Source organism: Vanacampus margaritifer, chromosome 4, assembly GCF_051991255.1.
Source record: "Vanacampus margaritifer isolate UIUO_Vmar chromosome 4, RoL_Vmar_1.0, whole genome shotgun sequence".
Lineage (NCBI taxonomy): Eukaryota > Metazoa > Chordata > Actinopteri > Syngnathiformes > Syngnathidae > Vanacampus > Vanacampus margaritifer.
This window is the reverse complement of record NC_135435.1, coordinates 6800001-6816838: the sequence shown is the minus strand read 5'-3', so window position 1 is coordinate 6816838 and position 16838 is coordinate 6800001. Positions and strand designations below refer to the sequence as shown.

Genomic DNA, 16838 nt, shown 5'->3' with positions numbered 1-16838 from the left:
CAGAGCTGGTGTTCTGTTTTTTGGAGTAATTTTTTTTTGACCTCTGAACTCCAATTGACTTGTTGCCGACTCGCTAATGGCGGACACTTTCCCGCATACCTCCAACGTACCTCCTGGCTCAGTTAAGGTAAGGCATGTACCTTAATTGGTAACACACTCACTATTATTAATGTCTTAGTGTAAGGTAGGTATATCATTGGATGTTATGGAGCATGCAAGTACACGTACATATCATTCGATCGGTATGATTTTAGTAAGCTAACAGTTTGCTTAAGCAATGCCCAGCGGGATTCAGGAGGGATTCCCGCTGGGCATTGATCATCCTTCACTTGACAAAAGTAGAACGAGCCATTCGTCATAACGTCGTTTATATGCAAGTACAGTATGCACTACTACGCTCCCGTACCTTAGGTAGAACGAGCCGTATGTAGGCTACGTCGTAACGTTATATGCTAAATATGCGCAAACACTATGCTTAATCAGATAACGTCGTTAGGGTGACTATATTCCCATTTCCATAAAAAGAGGACACTCGCCCAGGGCTTGAAATTGTGGTAGCAGTCGAAGCTACACAGTGTACTTCACCTCCTATAAGTCACGTAATGCTAACCGGACATTTTCATGAATTCATGAAAGGACTTAAAAAATGGTCTGTCGTCCCAAAAAGGACACATTTGGTCACCCTAGATAACGTTCATTATTATGGCTCAAATGAGAGTCGTAACATATTGTTTAGCACGGGACACCTGTTTTAAGCATGTAACGATGAGGAAGGACGTTGCAAAGCCCAGATCTTGATGAACTGTTTTCTAATTGATCATTAATAATAACAAAAGTAAGACTATTACTAAAACAATTGATCATTAATAATGACAAAAGTAAGACTACTACTAAAACCCTACTCTGACTACTACTCTATGTTGGCTTTAGTCTAATGTACTATTAGTATAATATTATTGTTAATGAATAAACTTGGACACACAAAAGGACACACAACACAAACCAGTTTGATTGGTAATTTGAATGAGCACAATATTTACTCTGAGGTTGACTTTGAAATGATTATTCATATAGATTTGGCCTTTTCCTGTATTTTTGTAGTGCTAGCTGCAATGGCTGCATCATCAACCCCTGGCCTTCCACAAGATGATGGTCTGTGGGCATTTTTACGCAACAGAGGTGTTCCTGAGGAGCGCATTCAGAAAATGCAGCAGGATCATGTAAGTCACAGGAAATTTGTTCCTGCAAAGCTACATGTAGTATTTTGTCTCAAGTATATTTTAATATTTAACAAAATTTCAATTATTTTTTTATACACCTATACATATAGCTGACCACATGTGACTCCAGAGGTTTGAATATTTATATTTGTCAATTGTCCCTTCCAACAATGCAGCTTGATGTAGACATCACTGCTATAGAAATATACAAATGAATATACAAACAATTTCCTTTTTTTTTTTCAGGATTGGTTTTAAATATCACGTTTTAAAATTATTTTACAACATATTTTCAGAACAAATATACAGTATGTGAAGTGTTCAGTACTGTCAAAGTAAGACTAAGGGTCATCATTGCATTTTTCCAGTATAGGAATGTGCAACAAATGAATCACGCTTGATAACTTAGAGATGCACTGTAGACGTCATGGTCATGCAAATTACTTACATGGTGTAAGAACAGTTAGAACAACACGTTTACTATCATGCTAAAGTAACTAGAGGTGCAACAATTAGTTGATGGGTTATCACTTATCAATTTAAACAGTTATTATGAGACGTTTTTTTTTAACCTAAAATGGTCCAAATCTTGTTATTTCAACAGTTAATGATCAATGATTTCTAATAGTCTTCCATGAACGCAGACTGATTGGCTTTGCGCTTAATCAAAGTACTCTCACATATCTGTCAGCACGTCAGCCATGCCCCACCATTCGAATGCACGCACGCACTCACACATATGATGAAGACAACCCAAAGGGGACAACAATATTACAGCACATTTTTTGTTTTAATGAACAAAAGCAATTGTTAAGTCTAGTTAACTGGCCTGTCATTTCTGTTAGGTATCATTTTCTATTATGGTTTGATAATGCAAAAATCTTTTTTTTTAAATCAATTAATCGAGACGATAATCAGAAGAGAAATAAATTCTCAAAAACAAACCATAGCTGCAGCCCCAAAATTAACACATTTTACCTTAGGAAAATACTTGCATCCACAGCTTTAAGTAGATTCAGGAGCTGATGGGTACTGCACTGTTACAGGATTATAAGATATGCATTTGCAAAACAAAATGAACTTCTGTAAACTGGTGTAGACTTTACACTTAATTGGGAACAGCACTTTTCACATGTAGTGTCATCAGGTTCTCTCAGTTATGGTCTGCGTATTCTCTATTACTTGTATAAAAATTGTTCTAAACGTATATGTCAGATGTTATATCAGCAGATTCAGCACACTTCATTATTGCCAGCTTCATAAGTTTTTGTATTGTTTCATACTGTCTATTGTGTTATCATCTGCACTGATGATTGGTTGTCTTGCCTATAAGTAAATAGTCTTGGACATAAAGTTTCAGATTTTCATGTCTAATGTATATATTTTTGGTTTTTATTGTAGATTGACAGCTCAATAATTGGAGAAATGCTGATGGCGTGTCCAGAGATGTATACGCTGCCTTCTGGACAGAATTCCTAGACTGTGCAGCTGTGAGGGTGCCATCATATCATCATATTGGCCAAGGGACTGGAGGACCATGGGTATTTCCCATTTCGGCTGGCACAAGCTCTGTTATATTTCCCACTGTTAAATAATACAAGTTGAAACACTACCTCATATTAGATGTTAATATTGACAGCAAAAGTGGATCTGTTCAATTAAAAAGTAGTTTTCATTGATTTTTTATTTTTTTCGTGTCTTTATTGTTGAGTCATGTAGTTCAGAAATCATACTTTCTGAGACATGTTTATGTATGTACTACAGTGTGAATATTGGTCATGTTTCTTTTGGTGCTTTTATTGCAAAAGGTTACATGTATCAAATGTGTATGCAAACTCAGGTCAAGATGCTTGCACTAATAACAGTTATTCATACAGTATGCTTCATTTGCTGAAAGTTTAATGGCAACTACTTTTTAACAAATGTATACAGTGACATTGCATTCAAATACATATGAATGTCTGATCTATTTATGATAGATGACATGAAAATCCAATACAATTACCAAAATTGTATTACATGTGCTACAAATTACACCTGACATCTCTTCAAGAGTTACAAAAATTAGGAAGGTACAGTATACTTCCTTAGTGGTATAATGCACAATAACAAAATATCAAAAGAGGAACAAATATTTCACTTTGGTATTAATAGATATTCTGTTTGTAAGAGCTACATTTGACATTAAGCATACACACGTGGATAGGATACTGTATTATATATAGTGTTATATTGATCATTTTTTATTTTCGTTTTCCTTGACTGCTCTTTTTATAATGAAACCAAGGTCTTCCATTTTTTTCATTAACTGTCAAAACCGATTTCCTCAATAATGAATAGACAGAAGATATAGAAAAGCACAAAGTGGAGATGTTCATTTGTATAAAATTCACCATTGTTTACAGCTGTAACTAAATACCCTTTACAGGTAAAATTCGGAAGCTTACATCATGTCAATTGATCCAATAAAGCAGATTGCGTTCATACAATCTGAGCTCGCATGTAAGCACGTAAGAACATATAAAGCTCAATGGCTTCCTCTGGACAGGTGGGTGGATGAAGATTATTTTCTGCCATGACAAGGCAGCAAATGTCAAACACTGTGTCATCGCAGGGGTACGGTCCCCTCTGAAGGCATTCCTCTGCAAGCTTCAATCTTTTGTTGGGATACCTTTTTCAGGTACTCTCTAGCACCAAAAAGTTGGGGTAAGGTGTACATCATCACTGGGCGCCCACCTGGAGAAACAGCATTCCTGCTTGGGCGAATTCTGTGAGTGTTCCAGAGGTGAACAACTTCCTGTAGTTCTTTCTAAATAACAATAAATAAAGAAAGTGATATACATTGGTTCACACATTTTTTGCAGTACAGTAGACAACATGATCCAAACTAGACAGTAATTTAGTCCAAATCTGCTCTCAACATCTGCAATAGGCTTAACTAACTGCATCATGTAACTAAGAACAAACGCTAACGGGAACATTTTGCTTAATTTTCACACTTTTTAAGTACTGGTAATTTGAATATAGGTTGCAGTATACTGCTGATAATACTGGCCTCTTCCTTTAATGTGTGGAATCCTATAACCTAAAGACAGTGAACATTTTTCCACTATCTAAGCACATTACATGAATACCACACACAAACTGACCCACAGTGTGGCATTTTACTACGATTGAAGTAAAACATCTTAAGCAGGTGCACTATGAGGGGAAAAATAGTAGTTATTTCTGTTCTTACCTCTATTATTTCAAGACATGTGAACTGAATGATACTTTTATCCAGGAAGTCACCAGAAAAGGAATCCGAGTCTTTTAGGTCTTGGAACAGGTTCATCCAAAACTGTGCGTGTTGCCTCCTTAAAAAACTCCACCAGTTCTCAATTCTTTGGTTGTGATTGCTTGATCCATACAGATAGCATCTGTGCGAAAAGTTGTCCTGATGGCCGTCCCTCAAGAACATCTGCATTTGTTCAATATAACAGTTCTCAGTGCCAAGGTCCGAACGAATTCGGGCACAAGTTCCATTCCTTGATGATACCTCATTAATAAAGTATCCAGCGATTATTTTCGGATTACTGTTTGTAGAATAAGCATGTAGCCATATCACCATTCGTGAAAACCCATCTATTGCACCATTGATGCAGATTCCGTACGGTTTGAGTTTGTCATAAGAGTCTACATGCCACAAAAAGTTTGGGCCTGGATTCTGGTAGATACGGCGCCAAAGGCGATTCTTGCGCCTCAGTTGCACACCATGCGGATCCAGTATTTTCATCAGTATCCTGATCGTTTCTTGAGTCACCACATAGCCAGCCTGAATGCATTTCAAATGCATCATTTTGTAGCCATGGAGCATGCCATATCTATCCAACTGATCCTGGACAAACATTGCTATATCTAGCAGATCTGAATGGGCTTTCCTCCTGAACAAATGCAAAGTCCTCAGGTGCCTGCGTAAAGTCGACAAACTAATAATAATACCGTCTATATAACTCAAAGACAGGACTATCTCCCAGTGCCTTAAACCCATATCAAAATAAAACTTGATTAAACTAAATAAGATGGTCATGTTTACTTACTGGCTCTCAATAAAGGAATGAATGTGTATACTGTATTGTTGTTTGTTCTCTAATCTCTGAGGGAAAACCCCTTAAAAAAAAAATAGTCCGAAAAACAGAAAAAAAAATATTCCGAAAAACAGAGGAAAAAAAATTATTAAAAAAACAGAAAAAAAAATTATTCTGAAAAACAGAGGGAAAAAATTATTTAAAAAAACAGAAAAAAAATTTTAAAAAAAAACAGAAAAAAAATTATTCCGAAAAACAGAGGAAAATAAATTAATTAAAAAAACAGAAAAAAAATTATTCCGAAAAAGAGGAAAAAAAATTATTTAAAAAAAACAGAAAAAAAATATTCCTAAAAACACAGGAAAAAAAATTATTTAAAAAAACAGGACTTTTTTTTTTTTTTCAAGTGAATGCAATACGCTTCCGTAGCTACCCCCTTATTGGTGAAGTTTTTTTTTTTTGCCTTTACAACACCGTCACCGCAAATTTCTTTGAAATATCGTGCCATTATTTTTAGGCAATATCACACAACCCTAATAGTATAGATTGACAGACAGTCTTACAGTAGCTAGCCGGCTAGCTGTAAGTAGTACTAATTGAATTAGCCATGTCAAAAAGTTAGCCAACCTGTCGCCGTCCGTGCTCTTCTGCGTCTCCGAAATGTGTTCCTTGTCGCTCGCAATAAGTTGTTTCCATTCATCTGCGTCGCCAGTTCTCGTCTTGCAACATCTAGTGCATTCCAGAAGCGACTAATAACTTCATCAAATCCACTTTCTGTGGCAGATTCAGGTGAAGACCCGCTCATGTCAGCAATCAGCAGGAGGCCCGCCAAAAAACTTTGTTGAATACGCATACTGCCACCCACTTGTCACTCTTTGTCCATGCCTGTATACTGCACTGTATCTATACAGTGCAAAATAACTTATCCAGTTATTTAAAAATAAAACAAACTGATTACAGCCATAATGCTTATTTTGTTTACTGGTTGGGGCGAGATGAATTAAGCATGTGTTGTTGTTGTTTTGTTTGTTTTTTGTAAATAGTTGATTTTCTTAAGATTTATTGTGGTTACCGTCCGATTTCACTAATTAACACTGATATTAAAATTATCACTAAGGCTTTCACATCTAGACTAGAAACAGTAATCTCGACAATCATTCATAGCGACCAAACAGGCTTTATTAAAGATCGTCACTCTACTAATAATATTAGGAGACTCTTTAACCTTATTAGCATGTCACAGCGGCATGATAAAAAGGCAGTTATTATATCATTGGATGCAGAAAAAGCTTTCGACAAAGTTAACTGGTCCTTTCTCTTTGCTATTTTAAATAAATTTGGCTTTGGGAAATCATTTATCCACTGGGTATCAGTATTATATGATTCTCCTAAAGCTACAGTTACTACTAATGGGATTATATCTCAGAGCTTTACTTTACAGAGAAGCACAAGACAGGGATGCCCACTATCCCCTTTATTATTTGCAATATTTATTGAGCCACTTCCATTAGCCATACACCAGGAAAGAAGGATTCAAGGAATTCACTCTGGGGTAACAGAACATAAAATTTATCTATATGCCGATGACATCTTACTTTATTTAGAAAAGCCGGCTACTTCGTTAGGGGAAGTATTTAACTTAATAACTAAATTCTCACAGTTATCAGATTATTCTATTAACTGGACAAAATCAACACTTCTACCTATTACAGAAAATTCATGTAACCCTGCAAGCCAGGACCCACACTACTCATTTCCTATAGGTAATTTAGAATACTTAGGCATAAAAATCTCACCTAAATTAACTGATTTAATTCATTTAAACTTTTCTCCACTTCTGGATAACATTTATAGTCACTTGGAGCGCTAGAACAATCTTCCTATTTCTCTAATAGGACGAATAGCCACCATTAAAATGAAAGTTTTACCCAAAATAAACTATTTTTTCTCAATGATTCCATTTAAACCTACGGCTAAATGGTTCCAGTTGTTGGACTCAGCCATTAGAAAATTTTACTGGAATAAAAAAAAAGCAAAGATTAGTCTATCTACTCTTCAGAAAAGTAAATCCAAAGGTGGTCTAGAGGCACCAAATTTTATGTACTACTATATACAGTAGCTAACCAGCTACAATATATCGTTCTATGGGCACAACCCAACAGAGACACTAACTGTTGGCTGGAACTAGAACAGAAGGATTGTAATAACCTCAGACTTCGAGATTTACTCTTTATTACAACATCGATTAAGCGAAATAATTGTTTTAAAAACCCAATGATTTCCGCCACCCTGACTGCCTGGTGGAAGGCACTAGAATTGACAAAAGCCCAAGTGGAGCCCTGTGGGCTTTCTCCCCTATGGCATAACCCCGACTTTCAACTTAACAACCAAGGGCTTTATTTAGGTGTGTGGGAGCAGAAAGGAATTACACATCTCCACCATCTCTTCTCAGATAATATGTTTATATCATATACATCCTTGCTCCAAAAATACAATATAAAAAAACGGAAATTTTTTACATTATCTACAAGTTAAAAATATGATAAAGAAAAAAATTCCAACACTTCGGGGTACGCTCCAACCGCCTGTTTTAGCTAAAGATATTAACAAGCTTTCTCCAACAACAACAAAAAAACTTTCAAAAATATATAAGTTACTTTCATATACTGATAAAATGTCTTTACCCATCTCGAAATGGGAGACAGACTTGTCTATAGCACCGGAATCTGACTTTTGGATTCAAGTTTGTGAAAACGCATTTAAAATGACAAAACACACAAATTTACAACTTATGCAATATAAAATTATTCATAGAACATACATTACTCAATATACGATGAAGAAAATGGGACTCTCAGACATTTGTTTCCAATGTTTACAAATCACTACAGACACTTATGTTCATGCTTTATGGTTATGTACTCCGGTTATGTATTTCTGGACTAAAGTCTTAGAAAAACTTTCCGTTATTTTGGACTGTAGGATATCTTTATCTCCAAACTTGTGTTTGCTAGGTGACCTAACAACAACTGACTTACCACATAAACAATTTCAATCTACACTTGTAGCCCTTACTATCGCTAAAAAAACAATTCTTGTTAACTGGAAAAATGAACAAACTCTGAATATCGACCAATGGTCTAACCTCCTCATAAATCACATTTTAATGGAAAAAATATCTGCCTCAAATAAAAACCAAATATCAAAATTTATAGAAACATGGTCTACGTATATAGAATTTTTTAACTTAATTCTGTCTGTTAGCAAGAGCCACTACATCGTGATAATTTACATTGATGTTTCTGCATTTGGCAATTTATTATTATATTATATTATTAGTATGGGATTTTTTTAATGGGCTTTAGGTGAACTGATGAATACACAAACGCTCGCACGCACACACATAAAAAAAAAATATATATATATATATATATATATATATATATTTTTTTTTTTAAATGTAAAAAAAAAATAATAAAAAAAGAAAACTGAGGATTTTTTTTATTTTTTTTAAAGGAGAGCAATGATGATGTCAAATCGAATGAACAATACTGAGCTCTCCTTAGAGAGAGAGAGAGAGAGAGAGAGAGAGAAAAAAAAAAAAAAGATTTATTGTGGTCCAGGCACTTAAGGGTTACAGCTTCAAGACATCTAATTTGAATAGCGACCAATCAAATTCTTGTCCCGCTTGCTTTATTTGCATGCAGTCCACTAGTGAATGTGTTGGCATGGTCTATTGTTGCATTTTGCATGTTGACATGTAAGGGCCAAATGTCCACTGGTATCACCATTTGGTTTTTTTTCTTACCTTAGTGGTTCACTTGTAAGGTTTAAAATTGATTACTAGTTAACTAGGAAGGCATAGAATGTCCACTAGTTACACTAGTTGGGATCTTCCCAACCTTACTAGCTGACTAGTGAGGTACAAAATGTGATCTAGTAAACGCAAATATATCCACTTGTGGCACTAGTTGGGCTCATTTTGACCTCACTTGTTAACTAGTGAATCACTTGGTTTCTCTCTTGCAAGCTAGTTACATCCAGACTGAGTCACTAGTTAACAAGTGACACTGATGTTTAACTAGTTAACTAGTGGAAGGCATTTTCTTTCACAAGTCAGACCAAGAAATGAACTTGTACAAGATTTGACAGAACACGTTAAACATTTTTCCAACATGCTTGGCGTGTCTTTTAACTAGTGGACCCTTATGTAGCACTGATAAGCAACTGTGCCCAACTAGTACAACAAATATCTAACGTAGTGAATTTTGTTGCACTAGTTGATGTTTCTAGTATAATAGGCGTCTTTTACATCACACTAGTTTAACAAAAATGCTTACTAGCTGACATGTGCGCACTAGTGAACTTGCGAAGCGTTGTAACTGGCAAACATGTCAACTAGTGAAATGTAATTATTTTCACTGGTTAAGTAGTTGTGTGCACATGCCACCTTGTGAGCAATTGTGTGAAACTTGCAGTCAAAGTCTGTACAAGTTCAGTCTTGAGGCCGACACGTGAGACAAAATACCTTCTACTGTACTAGTAAACTAGTGATAAGAAAATATGTGTCACTAGTTTACTAGTTACTCACTCTGTACGCAGATAGTTTACTTTTAGGAAAACACGCGTTTCACTAGTTAACAAGTGGCATCATAAAGAGCCCAACTTGTGTAACTAGTGGATATCTCTGCATTGCATTTACTAGTTAACTAGTGAACATTTTTAGGCTCACTAGTTAGCTTGTAAGGTCCAAATAGATGCAAGTAGTTGTGTAGTCTGGGTTTCTGCATTCACTAGTTAACATGTAACCGTAATAAGCATCCACTTTTTAACGAGCTCCAATTCCTCAGGACAACTTGTAAACTAGTGTAAAACGTGCAATTAAAGGGGGAGGGATAATGACAAAATCTGAATCTTGATTGGTGTATTTAACTGCAGAGCCAATAGAAATCCTGGACGCACGTCGGCCCCACCCCCTCATTAATTTTTGGAGTGTAACTAGTTTACTAGTGAGCATGTTGGCATCCACTAGTTCTACTAGTGAACGTTTTGGACCTCACTAGTTGACTTAGTTCAGCCAAAATGTCTCACTAGTGTAACCAGTGGATATTTGGGGCATCACTAGTTAACTAGTAAAACAATTGCGTGTCACTAGTTCAACATGTAGACTTCAAGAACCGTTCACTAGTTAACTTGACAGTGTTTTTTCTTTCACTAGTTCACTAATGGATGTTTCAGCTCTCACAACCTAACTAGTGCAAGGAAATCATAGGACACATGTCACAAGTGAGAAGAATTCACGTTGGACTAATTAACATGTTGCTGAAAATGAGTGACTAGTCAGAGTTTCTAAGCAACTAGTATGACAAAGCGCATAGCTAGTGTGGCTAATTGTCCAACTTGTGCTGACAAAGACTGAACTAGTGAGAAACACTACTGTCTGATATCAAGGATATGGAATAAATGCTCAAAGGGCTTGCAATTACACTGGACCTCTGGCGCCAAACTGTCCCACAGCAGAAAAGCCGCGCGGACCAGCCTCGTAGGGAGGAGACTCACCAACGTTGTGGCATAACTCCCGCTCCTGGCGTGCGCGCGGCCGGCAGCCTCAAACTGCTTCACCCAGGTAGCAAACGCCTTCTCGCCGTTCCCGCGAAACTGCGCCGGGAGCTCAACTGTCACCCCAGTCACGCCAGCAGTCCACGGGGTAGCACTCGCGTAAAAATCTTCCTCCATGTCCGCGTCGACACTCCCGCGTTTCACTCCTCCCAACATGCCGCTCCAAAGCAGTACCGCTAACCGGCTAGCCGAGTAGAAAGTTCGGTAGATTTCCGGAGAGAAAAGGTTCCACACACAAAAAAAATCTTGCAGAAAACACACACGATCCCACCGCCCAATGTAGCGTGTCACTGTGTTGCGTTTCGGAAAAATACACAAGAACTTGTACTGTCTTTGGGGAGTGACCGCTAACTGCACTTTTTATTCACACACTTCCCTCCAAAAACTTTTTCTCCTTCCCCCGTCGCCCCGATCTCATGTCGTCATCATCCAGCGACCTTCCTTTTAACGCTTATATTAATTTAATTAAGTTTAATGAGCTCCAGCTGCAGCACCATGCATTAGCCTCCAGGTTTGTCTTAATCAACGTAATCAAAAGCAGAAGAAAATCCTTCTTTTCAAGGTCTTGAGATGACTTTAAAGCTAAAAACCCAAGCCTTCCTTTTTGAGCTGCACTGCTCTGTAGGTTTGACAGACTGGGAGATGGACAAAGAGCTAAAACTGCAAACAACTACTGACCAGTTTGACGATGGTGAATATTTGAACTTATCTTATCACAAACCTTTCCTAACATCATCTGCAGAATGAATGAAATATGACATACAGTTGCACTTGCTCTTTAAAGTGGTGATATAGACAGTTTGGACACAACTTTTGTTAAGTAGTATATTAAAAATTTTACTGAATTTATCCTCTCTGCTCTTGATTAAAAGTGGCCAAAAATTTATAAAGTGCCATCTGTCTTTGTTTAAATAAAAAAAGTTTTTTTTAAATTTATCCCCATACCCATACCCATACCCATACCCTTACCCTTACCCTTCAGATGACAAGCTTGTTGATCAATATGTAGCACAGAGGCCATTGGCAAGAAACTTCAGAAGAAAAGATGAGTTCATTTGGTATGATAAAACGTCAGGTAAGTGAAACATTTTCTTCTTCTCAATTAGTAAAAGTTAATTTTTGTGGCGTTGTGCTTTTTTGTTGTTGTTGTTTGCTGGAACCTTGAAGCAACAAATGCATAATAAAAAAGGGACTGCTTCACCCAACAACATACATTGAGTACACCAGGGGTCACTAACACAAGTCCTTAAGGACCCTTATCGCGCATGTTTTAGATGTTTTTCTCCTCCAATCCACCTGATTCAAATGATCAGATCATCAGAAAGCTGTGCACAAGCCTGATGATGATCCTGACCATTTGAATCGGGTGTGTTGGAGGAGGGAAACATCAAACGCATGACGTAGGATAGGGGCTGTCAAGGACCGGAGTTGGTGACACCTGTACTACACCCACAAGAGTTATGGGTATGGTCTGTCGCCAGGTTCTGCTAAACAAACAAACAAAAAAATTAACTGCTATCTTATGTGTTATCATATTTACAAGTTAAACCAGTGATGTTTTGGTGATCAGCAAAAGAGAAAAAATTACAGTATACTTGGTCTGTATTTGTACTTGAGTCAATAGTGTGTTTTTGCCCCTACCAATGTTTTTAAAGTGTGTTTTTTGACCAATATGTACTGTAACAATTAACAGCTATTTCTTAATCTAATAAAAAAGTGTAATTACGATACTGCCCATTTTCTTTTGTCAGACACCTTTGTGAAGCCTAACCCGTGGCTCCTCGTTAATCCTAACATTGCCTGTCCAATCTATGGAGAATCTGCGGCAGGTGGGCAGGATCTCCAATATCTTGTAGCGGAAACCCCAAATCGGCTGACTACGTGTTCACAAGTCACAAAACGGCACTTATGTCCCCATGAGGAGAGAATGCATGTTCCTTCATCATCCACTGACTGCATGGTACAGTATATGTACATACATACAGTTTTTAGTGCATGAAATATCCAGTGTGTTAATTAAGTCTGTCTATATAAACTAGAGCTGTCAAACGATTACATTTTTTTTAATCAGATTAATCACATCTTTAGAATCACGATTAATCGCTAAATAACATTTTATCCCCAAAAAAAAGTTCCCCGCCAAATTTGAAGAGCACCGGTTATGTGTTAATTCTTTTGACATTTTATTTTATGAGACATCTTCAACATTTTTTAATCCACTGTACACGCTCATCCTTCTCATCGGTTAATTACTTGCATAGTTTAAAATGGGAAAAAATGACCCCGGTATTTTGACATGAACAAATATTCTAAATGTGATACGCAAACATTCATTAAATGCTTTACTTTAATGCATGACATTATGTTTATTGCTCAAACACAACCTGTGCTACCTTAAACGTAGCCATCTGCTGTCACGCTTAAGTATAATCTATGGTCAAAATTAATAGTGGAATTAATCTGCGTTAGTTCATGATTAATGCGATTAATTTTTGTAATTAACGCTTTAACTTTTGACAGTACTAAAATAAATATTCAAAGTATTTAGTTGCAGATGTGTGCCAAATGATCAGACCACCAACTGAATCAAATTGACGCAAATTATTTTTTACTTTTTTGTCCATGACACCAAGAATGAAGGCACCTCTTGCCAGACAACTCGCCGCAGACGCAAGGGAAGAACCCCAAAAGTAGGGATGAGGAGATGTGGTCCTAACACACTTCATAGCCTATCTGTGCCAAATGGCTTTTTCTTATAGAATATTCAAATATTTTCTTTTTCCAGGACAACAGAACCTTGAAGCCAGGATGTTGGCCTCGTCCACCAGTAAATTATTGTATCCTCATTGCTCTGGCACTGCAAAGCAGCCACAATGGGAGCCTCAAAGTGCAGCAGATTTACAACTTCACCAGGTCAGAAAATGGCTACCGTATGTGGCAACGCAGGTACAAGATAAAATAATTCATGACAAGTTGCAAATGTAACCATGTTTAATAATTGGAAAGGGGTCCTTTCCTGCAGGTAATTTGACTAGCTTTGCTTGGCCTTCATTGTAGTCTATTTCAACTTCTTTCTTTTTTTGCCTCACTTATTTATTTATTTATTTATTTTTTGGTAGAAAGATGCGGAAAAGACATTTTCAGACATATGAATATGTTGTGATCCAAGGTATACTACATCATACACATAACTGGTGCAGCTTCAGGAAGGAGAAATCTCAGAATGTGGGGCTGATTGGAAAGGGTAAAAAAAAAAAAATTGTATTTACAAATGTCTAAATCCCGCCACATTTTGTTAACAGCGCACATACACAATGGAAATTCTGTCAATATCAAACTGTAATTTGGATGATTTTTTAAATATATATTTCACTCCAGCCTGACCACACTGCTTTCTTTCCTTCCTCAGAGAGCACTTCCCTTTCTTTCAGACGGCCCCCGACGGCTGGAAGAACACAATTCGACACAACCTGTGCTTCAACAGCAGCTTCCGCAAAACCTGCAACCAGATGTGCAAAGACGGTAAAAGGAAGTCGTGCTCCTGGCACCTGACTCTTGACGGCCAACAACGACTGAAGGATGAGATCAGCATGATGACGGGCGACTCTTTAAAGCTGTTGGAGAGGAGCATGTCCTGTCCAGGTGAATGTGATCAGACTGCACAAGTTGGATTGGTGAAAACCATTAACTCATTCAAACCCAAAAACATGTCAATACTAGGGGTGTAAATCTTTCCAATCAAGAAGAGTCGATACGTGGGGTGTTATCCGATACAAGGACTGTTTGATTTTAAAATGGAACGTTTCGATTCAGTAGGATTACGGTTCTGTTCGATTTAGTGTAGCAGTGCAACGATTATTTGATTACTCAACAATTAGTCAAATTAATTTACAATTATTTTGTTACTCCATTAAATTTTTTAACTCTTTGACTGCCAAGCGTTTTCAGAAAAGGATGCTGTGAGTGCCAGCCGATTTAAGCATTTTGACTGATCTTTCTTGCCGGATGTTTTTTCTGGGGAATAGCAAGTATATACTGCAGTTTGGGTGTTGTCCATGTTGCCAACAAGTCTACTCTCAGGATCATGATACGGTGGTGTTACATCTGGCTTCCTCATTGTCCTTCAGTTCCTATACCGGGTGGTTGATCCATCTTATCCACTCCATTCATGGTGGCATCGTAGTCCAGAACCAGTGTCTTCTCCGTGATCAGACTGTACCCACTCCTCCGATGACTATGCATTGGTCCGATTGAACGTCCGCCTGTGCAGAAGTGCTCGGTTGTGCTCCGCGTTAGCATCGCTAGCCGGTGAGGCTTTATGACGTGGTCATAGCCGCCGCATCAACGCTTCCAACTTCGGCGTCAACCTCGTAGTCACCATCATCATCATCATCGTTGTCATCAATGTGCTCTTTAGCATTGGTCGATGCTTTTCGTCTTTGAAAAAAATGCTCAAGCGTGAGCTGCTTTGCAACCAGTCGCCATTTTCGCTTCCTCAGACATTCTTTCTACAACACTCTAGCTCCGCCTCACGTCTTCTACTGACGCCTACCCAATCTTGTCCAAAGAGTCATTGCTGCCATCTAGGGGCCAAAAATAGTCATTATACTAACTAGATCTGCTTGATACTTTCAGCACAGCTGGGCAAGGCTTTCCTCCACCCGTTTCCCCCCCAAAAAAAACAAAACATAGAACGTCTTTGGCAGTCCTCCGTAGGATTTTACTAAACATTATTTAACGTTTTTGGCAGTCAAAGAGTTAATATCTTGTTTAATTTAAAATGATCTAAATCCTGTAATTTGTAAACATCTGCTTTTATTTTGGAAAACAGTGAGCAACATTTTTGCATATGTAATGTTCTGACATGTTACAGTCCGGATTGGTAACTATCACTCTTTTAGAATGCTGTTTTAACATGCATCTGCCTAATAAAATACTCCACTACTAATGAATATATTTTTCAAAGTGCCATCTTACTAAATGTAAACTAATTACAGTTGGATCTCAGTTACTTTTTATTATGTTTACTCTTGTGATGGTTCCTGTATATTACCCATACATGCAATGAATAAGTTGATGTATATTTGATGCTTATCAAGGTTATTCTTGTGGAAAAATAGCTTAACTTGATCATCACGATGATGTGACCTTATCACATTCCATTATCAGTAATGAAGACTGGCACTTTATTGCTGTGTTCCACTCAACACATCCTTATGTTTTTGCCTGTGTGTGTGACTTTACGACAGGAATCTAGTTGCACATCATATCAGGGGCGCTTAATGTATTTATTATGTCCTGAAAGCTCTCATTCTCCACATTGCAGCATGGCTTAAGTCTTTAACAATAAACCGGGTTATTAATGTCGTTATTACCTTTCCTCTGGTCGAGTTGTGGGTGTTTTAGTTGGAAAAAGTGAGTCTCTCCTTTGACCGATTAATTAGTCCGTGTGCCGATGCACTCGCATCATTAACTCTTTGACTGCCAATAACGTTTCGTAAAATCCTACTGAGGACTGCCAAAGACGTTCACTATGGGTTTTTTTGGGAAACGAGTGGAGGAAAGCCTTGGCCAGCTGTGCTGAAAGCATCAAGCAGATCTAGTTAGTATAATGCCTATTTTTGGGCACTAGATGGCAGCGATGACTCTCTTTGGACAAGATTGGGTAGGCGTCAGTACAAGACGTGAGGCGGAGCTAGAGTGTTGAGGAGAGAATGGCTGAGGAAGTGAAAATGGCGACCGGTTGCAAGCAGCTCACGCTTGAGCATTTTTTTTCAAAGATGAAAAGCATCGACCAATGCTAAAGAGCACATTGATGATGATGACAACGACGACGATGATGGTGACTCCGAGGTTGACGCCGAAGTTGACGTTGACGCGGCGGCTATGATCACGTCGTAAAGCCTCACCGGCTAGCGATGATAACGCCGGA

At 37.7% G+C, this 16838-nt stretch overlaps 1 protein-coding gene and 1 long non-coding RNA gene across 3 annotated transcripts in view; both read left to right on the top strand.

The window, feature by feature from the left end:
* The first annotated feature begins 30 nt into the window (after window positions 1-30).
* LOC144049970 (uncharacterized) lies at window positions 31-2686 on the top strand. The gene is made up of 3 exons (XR_013293744.1): window positions 31-127; window positions 1102-1220; window positions 2622-2686. It is a non-coding gene; the product is annotated as an uncharacterized LOC144049970 (long non-coding RNA).
* An 8696-nt stretch (window positions 2687-11382) lies between these two features.
* foxr1 (forkhead box R1) overlaps window positions 11383-16838 on the top strand; it is an 8097-nt gene continuing 2641 nt past the window's right edge. The window contains exons 1-6 of one of the 2 annotated variants that reach the window (XM_077563910.1): window positions 11383-11597; window positions 11889-11981; window positions 12724-12866; window positions 13540-13596; window positions 13692-13819; window positions 14316-14548. In XM_077563910.1, the coding sequence (XP_077420036.1) occupies window positions 11477-11597; window positions 11889-11981; window positions 12724-12866; window positions 13540-13596; window positions 13692-13819; window positions 14316-14548 (775 nt within the window). In that variant the 5' untranslated portion in view covers window positions 11383-11476. Of the gene's footprint in view, window positions 11598-11888; window positions 11982-12657; window positions 12867-13539; window positions 13597-13691; window positions 13820-14315; window positions 14549-16838 lie in introns of both variants that reach the window. The other variant, XM_077563909.1, reaches the window with a different exon arrangement.